The sequence below is a fragment of the Priapulus caudatus genome, unplaced genomic scaffold (assembly GCF_000485595.1).
Source record: "Priapulus caudatus unplaced genomic scaffold, Priapulus_caudatus-5.0.1 Scaffold490, whole genome shotgun sequence".
In the NCBI taxonomy this organism is placed as follows: Eukaryota; Metazoa; Priapulida; class Priapulimorpha; order Priapulimorphida; family Priapulidae; genus Priapulus; species Priapulus caudatus.
Genome location: NW_014577551.1, coordinates 52,171 through 64,670, shown reverse-complemented (window position 1 = coordinate 64,670; position 12,500 = coordinate 52,171). Strand labels below are relative to the sequence as shown.

At 49.1% G+C, this 12,500-nt stretch overlaps 1 protein-coding gene across 1 annotated transcript in view; it reads left to right on the top strand.

Annotated features, from left to right (window-relative positions):
• Positions 1-12,500, top strand: part of LOC106810959 (sortilin-related receptor-like) — a 29,242-nt gene that overhangs the window by 13,914 nt on the left and 2,828 nt on the right. The window contains exons 5-12 of the mRNA XM_014814451.1: positions 3,344-3,518; positions 4,205-4,303; positions 5,096-5,265; positions 5,704-5,902; positions 8,339-8,524; positions 9,031-9,119; positions 10,184-10,356; positions 12,241-12,430. Coding sequence (XP_014669937.1) covers positions 3,344-3,518; positions 4,205-4,303; positions 5,096-5,265; positions 5,704-5,902; positions 8,339-8,524; positions 9,031-9,119; positions 10,184-10,356; positions 12,241-12,430 — 1,281 coding nt within the window. The remainder of the gene's footprint in view (positions 1-3,343; positions 3,519-4,204; positions 4,304-5,095; positions 5,266-5,703; positions 5,903-8,338; positions 8,525-9,030; positions 9,120-10,183; positions 10,357-12,240; positions 12,431-12,500) is intronic.

The window sequence follows — 12,500 nt, the reverse complement described above, 5'->3', positions numbered from 1 at the left end:
CCTTCGATACCCATCGAGTGACTAGAGCTAAGGCCGAGAGTTGGAAGCGAGTGCTCAGCTCATGGGCATATAGCCGCCCGCACGCCGGCCGCCACTGCTTCATCCTCACCGGAGCTCGCCATTCTTCGACCCCCACTCACTCTCGCAACGCCGCGCTCGAAGCCATTCAATTACGGCAAGGTCCGAACGCGAGAATTTCGTCCCAGTCCTTTGTGTGACTTTCGCATGACACAGCGCTCTTACGAACAGACGACACTCTCAGTTTTATAACAAGTGAATACTGTTGTTGGAAGAGAAACAAAGATGGAGCTGTTGAATGTGTATTGCGCCTCCCGCTGGCACGCTCTTCCACCTCTCAACTCCAGCGCCGCTCGAGCAGCGCATTTTGGCAGCACGCTCTCTACTCTATATCTATTAAGTGTAAAGCGTGCAACAGTCGCCGGCGCGCGAGAGGCAATGGCAGCCGCAGCGTACGTGGACGTAGGATTTCGACGGAATTACAGAACTCGGCAAAATAATAGGTCAAAGAGAGTAGGCCTATGTTTAGAAAACAGTGAAGAGTTCGGTAGTAAATAGATGTTCGTATTAGTTAGCATTATATTTTATTATATTTAGTAAGGAGTACTGTAACTAGACACCAGTGGCGCATTCCTAATGCATTAGCTCAACTTACTAGTCACCCCGGTAACACACTCTTGTCCACTTATCTCACTCTATCCCGTCACTCAGTCACCCTACGTACCCTACGCTCCCTCCCCCCCGTGTAGTCTAGGTACTTGAGTACCTACAACGTACTAAGTATACTTACTAGTAATATTGTAAATTAGCTTGTAAGGTATAGAAGTATTCGTAGTGTGGATAACAATTCGATGCTCGCCTTGGGGATCGTGTTAGATATCATATATATATAGTGGCCGTAGAATCCACCGACCCGCCCTCACGAGGCCACAGTCCGTTGTTATGGGACCTCATGGTTCTCTAATCCTTGGCCGTCCGAGTCGAGCACTCCGGAAATTATCACGTGAATTTTTCCTGGACACTTATCCAGTTCAAGGCTTCCCAACTGTTCAACCCGCTCTTACGCGCACTTTGCCAACCATTGTTGCAACCTCTTATTAGTTGATGAGACGGTACCACTCACTCGCCGAGATACAATAGCAAGATAAGAGTGCAAATGAAACTAACTGTAAACTGGACTCCCTCTATTACGCAATAGCGACATGGTTGCTATTCGTTCCTATATATCAGAGATCGCTCTAAGCTCAGCCAGTCTACGCTACAGCATAAGCGCATATATTGTGTACAAATGTGCAACAAAAAACTGCCGTTATTACGCAAAGAGAGCGCGCTCTAGTAGCCTACACAAAAATTGGAGTCATTTCTACGCCATCCTCTACATAACTGGTTAGTGAGATCCCTCGTGCAATGGCAAACTGCTCATTCAGCGAAAAAAGCCGGCTTAAGCCTTTCCTAGAAAAGGATCCGTAGTACTGGCATTGGAAAGAGGGCAGCGAAATTGTAAAAGTGGCCGCGGGCGGCGGTTTGAGCGCCTTCGCGCCGGATATCCCGGTATGCAGATCGCAAGGCGAGCTTCTGATTTAGGCAATATAAGACGTTTCAACCATTTACGGGCCCGCGCGCACACACTAGCTTCAGCTACGGAGGCACTCTGTAAGCCCCGGGGAGGGAAACACACCGGGAGGGGCAGCCCACCGCCGCCGGACGGAGAAAGCACACGCGGGGAGGGTGAAGCACCGGGGAGGGAGCAGCGCCGGGGACGGGTCGAGCACGCTGGGGAAGGCGAATTAGGCTACATGGGGAGGGGGAGCACCCGGGGGAGGAAAGCACCCGGGGACCCCCCCCCGGCGAACAGTGACATCGGCGGGGGAGCACGCCGGGGGAGGGGAACGCCACCACAGCGGGGAGGGAAAGGCAACGGGGGAGGGGAGCACGCCGGGGGAGGGGAGGCCACCGCGGGAAAGGTAAGTCTACGGCCGGGGGACGGGGCAAGCACCACCGGGGAAGGCCCAAAGCCACGGGGAGGGGAGCACAGCCGGGGAGGGGAGAGCACACCGGGAGGGAACACGCCGGGGAGGGAAAGCAACACCGAGGGAGGAAAGCACACCGGGAGACGGAAAGCCCACCGGGCGAGGGGAGCAGCCGGGGAAGTTGAAGGCACGCGAGGGAGTGGAAAGCACCACTGGTGGAGGGGAAAGCAGACCGGGGAGGGGGAAGCAACGCCGGGGAGGAGGTAAGTACACGCCGGGGAGGGACACACGGGAGGGGGACACGCCGGGGGAGGGTAAGTAAGCACCGGGGAGGGGAAAGCAGCACGGGGAGGGAAAGCACAACCGTGGAGGGGAGCAACGCCGGGGAGGGGAAGCACGCGCGGGGAGGGACAGCAACACGCGGGGGAGGGGAAGTAGAAAAACACCGGGGGAGGGAAAAGCACGCCGGGGAGGGAAGCACACCGGGGAGGGGAGCACGCCGGGGAGTTGAAGCACGCGTAGGGGGAAAGCACACTGGGAGGGAAAGCACCACCGGGGGAGGGGGAAAAAGGGCAACGCCGGGAGGGTAAGTACCACCCGGAGGGGGAGCAACACCGGGGGAGGGGAGCACGCGGGGGAGGGGTAAGTAGACCGGGGGGGGGAAAACACACGCGGGGAGGAAAGCACACCGGTGGCGCGAAGCACCCGGGGGGGGAAGCAAACCGGGGAGGGGGACGCAACACGCGGGGGAGGGGGAGCACGCCGGGGAGGGGCGAAGCAGCACGCGGGGCAGGGGGAGCAACGCCGGGGGAGGGGAGAAGCAAACGCGGGGGAGGTGAAGCACCCGGGGAAGGGGACACCCCGGGAGGGGGAAGCACACCGGGGAGGGGGAGCATCCGGGGGAGGGAAAGCACGCCGGAGGAGGGGGCGGCACGCCAGGGAGGCGAGAAGCACACCGCGGGGAGGGGAAGCACACCGGGGGAGGGGTATGCATGCCGGGGGAGGGGGAAGCATCACGCGGGGGAGGGGAGCACGGCGGGAGGGGAGATGGCCGGGGGAGCGAAAAGCAGCCCGGGGGAGAGAGCGGGTAGAGTACACCGGGTGGAGGAACAGACAACCAAGCAAGAAAGGGAAGCTACACCGGGGGAGGGGGAAGCACACCGGGGGAGGGGGAAGCACCGCGGGTAACTGACTGCTACACGGCGTGGCGTATGTCGTCTCTCTCTCTCTATCTCTCTTTCGCTCCTCTCTCTCTCCTCTCTCTCTCTCTCTCTATCTCTCTCTCTCTCTCTCTCGCACCTCCCTCTTCCTCCCCATCCAGCTCTCGCATCCAGTTCTCTCTCTCTCTCTCGCAGGGGTGTGACGCCGTACGACGCTGCGGACACCATCTACGTGGAGCGGGAGGACCCGAGCGGTCTGTCGACGGTGTTCCGCTTCGAGGACTACCTCACCACCGACCAGATGGTGGTCATGAAGAACGTCGTCGACTTTGAAGTTCGCGACAAGTACATGTTCGCAACACGAAAAGTGGTGAGTGTGTTCGTGTGTTCTCGTGTCCGCGTTTGGCTGTCTGACGAAGCCCGGGGCCCGTTGTCAGAAACAAAATTAGACTTGAGGTTGGTTTTAACGTTAACCTTTTCTCATAGAGCAGACCTCTATACACTGCTTATGAGAAACTCGTGATATTACCGAGTTTCTGTCAATGGTTTAGGGTTAGGGTTAGGGTTAGGGTTAAAGTTGAGACACATTTTTTTTTACATTGAGCCCATGTTACTCTACCTTGACTGATTTGCAGTCTCTCAATGCAATCTGCTGGATCTATCCAACAGCACATTACTGACTGCAAATGGATTTATCTAGAGTTGCATACATAAGAGACACAGTGGCGCACCACCATTGTCAAATTTAATATTGCCGTTGTGAAAATGTTCCTGTATGTACCCACCATTGTCAAAATAGTGTCAACCCCAAAATAAATAGATCACCACGTGCTTCTGGCATATTTTTAAAGGCTTATTACTATTAGAGGAGTTCCCCTTCTCTCCCCCCCCCCCGCCTGCACCGTCCGCATGCGTGCCTACGGCCTGCCTTTGAATCCATCATGTGCATTTTAATCACAAACTGGTCATTAGACTCATTACCCCCTTTGTCTAATTTTCCCTCAGAAGAAACCCTGCAGACGATTGCGCACTCACGGGGTTACCTCTCCTTTTCAGAATCTGCTCGGTGCGAGAAACGAGACACTGCAGCTGTGGGTGTCGTACGACAGGGGTCCGTTCCTTCGCGCCATCTTCCCGGGAAATCTACGAGAGCTGGTAAATTCCGTCGACGCGTCACCGCCGCGCGACAGCTCGCCGGAGAATTCGCGTAGAAAATTAATTGTTTGCACGATGTAACACAGCATCATTTAGTCACCTAGTCCTCCATCCCTATTCATTTACTCGTAAAAATTGTGTAATAGGGACTACATTGACTACAGTTCATCTTTATAACGTCACATTAACTTTAATAGCTGTTATAGTGTAGGTGTATAACTGATGGCAAAAGATCGCCTACCCACTGACCACCCGTGTAATGCTCATTATCATTTATGCTCTTGTTACTGCAAACAAATGTCCTTAAGTTAACGGACAATCGATTGTGATCGGATACCAACCAGTCACAGAAATTAGTCATGGAAAACCCAGCCGGTTCCGATTCCAAAAACTCCCTGATTTTTACCCTCAGGAGTAAATGCTACTATCCACATAACCTATACAGTCGACTCTCCCACTACCAACCACCAGTGGGACCGTTGATTTTAGCTCGGTTTTCAGTTGCGTCCGGCTTATAGGGGGCATCTCATGAGTCTCAGTTGGTGTTGGGACTTGAAAAATCGTCCGGTTTAATGTTAGATTTGATTTTGAGGGCGTTCGGAATTTTGAGAATTGACCAGGTGAAAATCCGTAGTACCTAGCTAGTCCCGCCCGGCAGTCACCGCTCCCAAACTAGGTGTGTGTGCGTGTGCGTGTGCGTGTGCGTGTGCGTGTGCGTGTGCGTGCGCGTGCGTGTGGGATGGGGACACAGGCTGGCATCTCCTGCGCTGACGTGACTTTGTCTGCCGGCAGGACTACTACATACCGGACGCGTCGGAAGACCAGGTGTTTGTGTGCGTCAACCACGAGGGCATTCGCACGCATCTGTACATATCCAACGTGCAGGGCACTAGCTTCACGCTGTCCATGGAGGACATACTCTACTTCAACCCGGAGGGCGCCGGCAAGGACACGTGGGTCAGGTGTGTGGTGGATGGGTGGGTGGTGCGTGTGGTGGTGGGTGGGTAAGTGGTGGTGGATGAATGGGGGGGGGCTGGTGTGTGGGTGGTGGGTGGATGGGTGGGTGGTGATGGTGGATGGATGGGTGGATGTGTGGGTGGTGGGTGTGTGCTGGGTGTGGTGGTGGGTCAGCTGTAACTGCTGCTGCTACTACTGCTACTGCTACTGCTGCTGCTGCTGCTGGTGCTGCTGTTGATGCTGCTGCTACCACTACTGCTACTGCTACTGCTGCTGCTGCTGGTGGTGGTGCTGCTGCTGCTGCTGCTGCTACCGCTACTGCTACTGCTACTGCTGCTGCTGCTGCTGCTACCACTACTGCTACTGCTACTACTACTACTGCGACCACGACTACCACCACCACTGCTATTATCACTAACCACGGCATGCCATCGACGTTGCAGCCTGTTCCTGGACGAGACGTTCGCTGACTTCCACAAGGTGGAGGGTCTGCGTGGGGTCTACATCGCCTCGCAGGTGAAGAACGGCAGCTTCTCGATGGACAACACCATCACGCTGATCACGTTCGACAAGGGCGGACTCTGGGACCGGCTGCAGCCACCGCGATTCGACAACCATGGCAACCGCATCGACTGCGACATGGTGAGTGTCGTCGCCACGACGACGTCGCGTCAGCGTTTCGTCCGAGGGTTGTTTCGTCGTGTGGCGTCGGCCGTGTTGTCGCACGGTGTGTCGGATACATTGTTGCGTGGCACTGGCTGTGTAGCGTGGCATCTCCTGTGTTGTACATCTCGAACCAATCATTGTTGCATTGCGTAATATCGTGAGCTGCCTGCCGTACTGTCTCTTCACGCTCGCTTCCCCAGGGTGCGAAATTAGCCTTCTTTGTCTGGTAGTCACACGGACTACCACCTTTTGTAATCTAGTAGTATGTGAGAAATTTTTGTAGTTCCATGAGTTTTGCCCAAATGCGAGTGCATCTATGTCGTAGCCATGTTATTGATCAACGTGTGTGATAACGAATACTAGTTTTAAATATATTTGATAATCGATGGTTTAATTTCATTACACCAACTTGCTTTTTAATTAAAAGTAATTTAAATTATTAGTTTATTCGTTCGTGTCAGTCAAAAACCGATACTGCCAAGTTAAGTTCACGCTGACAGTCAAGGTAGTCCACCGGACTAGTTGTTACTGCAATCTACTCGTCCATGAGTAAATGTTAGTTTCGGACTGACGGACCGCCGTTAATTACGGACCCTGCTTACCTGTGCGTCTCTCCCGCGGAGCAAGAATTGCTCGCTGCACCTGACTAGTCCTTACTTAGGGGTCGTTCACAATTATCAACATTTTCACAAGCGTACAAACCGTACGCTGGGGGGGGGGAGGTGGTCAATGCCTGCCGTACGCTTTCAGCATTTCCGAAAAAAGTCTATCCATTTCCTGCGCCGCGCGCCCCAGCCGGCATCGCGCGCATCCTCACGTCGCGACGCGCCGAGCCCCGGCTGGCCCAGGCGGGGCGTGGGCCCGCTGAACGAACAAACCGAGCTAGCTAGCTAACAGCCGAGTGCTCCGTTATCTGTGTATCCATGCTCGTTATAACAGGGTTTGCATGTAATTCATATACATCAGGAGTTAATAATGACAAACATATATCCTCCTGTTATATGTATACATATACTCCTGATATACATGTATCTCTATGTAGAATAGTGTAAAAAAAATCAACATTTTTCTTCGTACACTTTTATACCCCCTTCACATACACGGATTTTTTTTACGAGTCCTTACGGATCGCACAATTCGTAAAAGTACACGGATCCTTACGATTTGGCCACTTTTACGAGCGATTTACGTTTTATTACGAGCTATTTACGGATTATTACGAGTTATTACGATGTATTTACGGCAAAATTCCACGATTTGTTAAGAGTTGTCACGGATAACTACGAGCAACTTACGGGCATTTTACGAGCTTTTTACGGATTGTTACGGATATATTACGGAATGTTACGATTCATCGAAGCTTTTACGTGTTAGTTACGACCTGTTTACGTGTTGTTACGAATAGGTACGAGTTAGTTACGAGTATTTACGAGTCTTTACGATTTTTTGGCAAAAAGTATATAAAAATCCTGCAAATCTCAATCTATCATCAACTTGTTGACTGCCTTCTTCTTTGGAGCCATGCTTGTAGATATTAGAGTAGATATGCAGAGATGTGACTTCTCTGACTTCTTGATAACAACTGAAAATGACATGTTCGATTTTGCAGCCTTTCCCAAATCGTAAACAATACGTAAGAATACGTAAAGTATACGTATCTAATATCTATTCGTAAAGTGCTCGTAATAACTAGTAACAATCCGTTACAATCGTACAATTGTTACGAGTCATTTACGGATTATTGCAAGCAGTTTACGGATAGTTACGTGTTGTTGCGAGCGGTTTAATATACTTACGGATTGTTACGAGTTATTTACGGAAAAAATCAATCCGTGGACACTCATGAGAAGATTTTTGACATGTCAAAAAGTGTACTCTTTGTACACTTGTGAAAATGTTGATAATTGTGAATGACCCCTTAGTAAGGACTAGTCCTCACTGCAATTTACTCGTCTGTGAGTAAATCTGGTGGCTCCGGACTGACGGACCGCCGTTAATTTTGAACCCTGCTTTCCGCCGCAGAGCAAGATTTGCTCACTGCACCTGACTATAATAAGAACTAGTCCTTACTGCAATTTACTCATCCGTGAGTGAGTCTGGTAGCTTCGCTGGTTAATTTTGAATGCTGCTATCCCCCCCCCCCCATACACACACAGAGCAAGAATTGCTGGCTGCACCTGACTATAATAAGGACTAGTCCTTACTGCAATTTACTGATCTGTGAGTGAGTCCGGTAGCTCCGCTGGTTAATTTCGGACCCTGCCCCCCCCCCACACACACACACACACAGAGCAAGAACTGCTCGCTGCACCTGACTATAATACAAGGACTAGTCCTTACTGCAATTTACTCGTCCGTGAATAAATCTGGTAGCTCCGCTGGTTAATTCTGAACACTGCTTCCCCCCCGCAGAGCAAGAACTGCTCGCTGCACCTGACACAGAGGTTCGCCCAGCTGTCGCAGACAAGTCAGGACATGCGCATCCTGTCGAAGGAGTCGGCGCCCGGTCTGATCCTCGCAACGGGAACCATCGGAACGTCGCTGAAACGCGACTCGCTCGTCTTCGTGTCGACGACTGGTGGCGTCACCTGGTACCAGGTACGTGCGCGCAGGACATGGCCGCGCGGCGGCGGCGATCAGATGCCAAATTTAGTTACTAGTTTTAGTTTAGTTTCTACATTTTTCTATTTGTTTAGGTTTCGTTATGTTCTACATTTTATGTAATGCAAATGGTTTACATTGTCATTTAGTTACATTTGTTTTTTACTGAATTTAGTTTATAGCTAGTGAATGTTAATGATCATATAGAGTGCTAGCTAGAGAGATCATATATCGTCAGATATGTGTGCTGCTGCATGTAAAGGGTGTGTTTGGCTAAGTTTTGTCATCCGTAACTAAACGACGTTAGTAATCGTATAATGTAGCATAAAGTAAACATTACTATCGATCATATAAGTATTGTTTGATATAAATTTAAAAATGAGTGCATGCGTGCTTGCGCTTGTGCGTTCGTTTATTCGTGTGTGCATGCGTGCGTGCATGTAATGTAAATAAGATTGGTGGTGCTTGTGTTTTCACTTATTCTCTGATGGATATATTTCTAGATCCTGGATGCTCACTACTTCTTTACTTTTGCCGATCACGGAGGCGTCATAGTTGCGGCTAGACAGTTTGCGAAGACCAACGAACTCAAGTGAGTTTTGCACACCCTATGGTATTATATCTAGTGTATTCCGAAATGACAATTTACGTTTTACTAAATATAAATTAATGTGTACATCCGTAGTGTAGGGAGTAGCAGGGTTACGAGCGTCTAGTGTAAAAACGTTCAGATTTGTGTGCGATGCTCCACTGTCAGATCTTGATGATTGTGCCTACACTCTCACTTCACCATGAACCTTGAATGCATTCTCACTTTACATAACCACTCTGTTCATATGCATTGTTTGTATATTAGTAGTGAGGTGTAGTAACCTCAGGTACTAGAATAACTTCCATGCAGTCTTTGACTTCCTACTCAGAAGTGCATTAGTACATTACTTTGAACTGTGTCATAAATAACTAAATACCTTGCTTGAAGTCTTTTCTCCCTACTCCTGCAAACTAGTCGTCGAGCTGTTTCACAAAAAGTTTGTACACCAATGTTATATTTTACCACGAATCCACTAATGTAGGATAGCGGCTTTATGCTTGCCAGTGCAGCTTCTCAGTATGAGTAAGGTACTACCTCAGGATTAATATAAAAACTCGCGTGTGTAAATATCATGAAATCGCAAAGCCCGTAATTCAACGTAAGGATGTGATAGGCGCTGCATATATTCAACTACCCTTGCACCCACCATCTTGCATTGAGTTTCAAAACGAACTATTTAAACGCTCGACATCCCACGCGACTTGCACGTGACTCGGACTTCACGTAAACATTAAAGATTAGTCGTCTTCTGATGGAAAAAATAATCGGACTAAAAATTGGAACGTTAATCTATTATCTCGACCGCCTCGCTCTCAGCGGCGATGACGCATTAGTTGTGTTCGGAGGCAACTAAAAATTGGAAGGTTAATCCAATGGTCAACTACTTTTTACTGGTGTGCAACACTAGATAAATCAATTTGCAGTCAGTAATGTGCTGTTGGGTAGATCCGGCAGAGTGGATTGAAAGACTGCAAACCAGTCAAGGTAGAGTAACATTGGCTTGATGTCCAAAAAAAATAGTCTCAAAATAACTCTCCGGGGCGCTTCCCCGCACGCGTGCGCAGGTATTCATGGAACTTCGGCAAGACGTGGGAGACGTACCTACTCGGCGACGAGATGCATATCTACGGCATACTGACCGAGCCGGGAGAGAAGACGACCATCTTCACGCTGTTCGGCTCCAAGATCGACGCGCACCAATGGATACTCGTCAAGATCGACATGGCTCCCGTGCTGGGTACGTCGTCCGCTGCAACACATCAGACGTGGCAGAGGTGGCGAATGCGCTGCGTCTTGCAAATTTGTCGACGTTGGGGAGTCCAGGGCTCGTCGTCAGAAACAAAATTAGTCTTAAGGATACTCTCCACCTATTGCACGGGTATTGCGCTAATGAAGAGTAAACGTTTATTGACGAATGAATCGAATCGATCACACATTTTATTTATAGATGAGATGTATCTCTATGCTCAAGCCACACAATTTCATGAAATTTCCAGCACCTAATTATGCTACCACTCAAATTTTGAATTTTTATGTAAAAATTGTATTTTTGATATTTCTCAATTACCACAAAGAGTGAGAAAGCAAAACTTTCGCCACATGGTAAGCACAATGTGTACCAAATTTGTGCATCAGGATTTTTATTTAAGTTTCATATTTACTGAGAAAAATGAAAAAAACTGCTTAAAAATCAAGTTGTCTGTTAGAATTAGCAATTTTAGCAAATACGGCATAACTCATAAAATACGGCACGTAATAACAATCCCTAACACCCTTTTTTACAGCAATATGTTACCATTAAAACGAGTGTAAAATTTAATTAATCCGAGTTGTAATCACAGAGAAATATCTATCTATACATCGGCTACTATGTCAGAAATCGAAACGGAGAAATCAGCGTTTTTATATTTTTAACAATGATCGACCGCCTGTGTGCAAAATGGGTGAACGTATGTGAAACATCTACTGTTAGTACTTACTGTGACATATCCATGACTAACTGACACCACTAAATTGGTAAAATGTTCTATGCACCTTGAGAAATTGTGAGAAATTACGAGGTTACCATCGCACTTTCATGCAAAATGTGCGTACGATGTGTATTGCATGCCGTTACTAAGCTATGTGTCAAAAAACGCGTGCCTAAATGCAAGGTGTGTAACTATGGGAACGAGGCTATTTTCGCTCGATCGGAAATTTCAACTATCACTGGCAGATGACAGATGTAGAAGGGTTGATGCTGAATGATACTAGCTTAGTGAATACCGTGAAAATGCTTGTTGTATCAGTGATCTGACGTCATCAGTGATGTCAACCGCGGCTCACTACATGTGTATGCGGGCAATCAAAATGTTCTGAAAGTTTACATGTATAGTTATATGGAGAAATAAGTATGTACAGAGTAAACACAGAGCTAACACATAGTGTTAGCTATCGAATAAGAATGAAAATGAAAAATCAGAAATTTTTTGCCTAAAACTTGGAGAGTATCCTTAGTGTTAGTCTTAACTTTTTATCGTAAGTTGGACCACTATACAGTGCACATGTGAAACTCGTATGTTTACCATGTGTCCGTCAACGGTCTATGAGAAAAAGTTCATTTTAAGACTAATGGAAAGACGAATTTTGTTCTTGACGATGGCTGTCTCGTCGTTGGAGGTAGCAAACTGGTTTTGTGTTGCACAGTCTATAGGGGGTTTTGTGTCGGTAATTGAGCAGATGCAACCCTAATTCTAGCCCTAGCACAACCCTAACTCTAGCCCTACCACAACCATAACCCTAGCCCTACAACAACCCATACTCCAGCCCTACCACAACCCTAACCTTAGCCCTACTACAATCCTAACCCTAGTGCTCATCCTAACTTTAGCTCTAGCATAACCCTAATTATAACCCTGCAACAACCCGTACTCTAGCCCTACTAAAATCCTAATTCTAGTGCTCATCCTAACTGTAACTTTACTACATCCCCAACCCTAGTGCTAACCCTAGTGCTAACCCTAGTGCTAACCCTAGCCCTACCACATGCCCGAACCCCAGTCCTAACCACGTCTCGTTGACGCCGCCGCTGGTCGCGCGGTCGTCGTGACAACCGCATCTTCATCATCGTCGCTGCCTGCAGGGCGTAACTGCACGGACGAGGACTACAAGCTGTGGACGGCGAGCGACGATCGCACGACGGACGCGTGCCTGCTCGGCCGCCGCACGACCTACCAGCGGCGGCAGACGTTTGCGCGCTGCTACAACGGCCGCGACTACGACCGCCCCATCACCTCCTCCAACTGCAGCTGCACCCGCGAGGACTTCGAGTGGTAAGATGGGACCGCCCACCGTGTGTAATAGATATGTGTATATGTATATACATATATATATATATATATA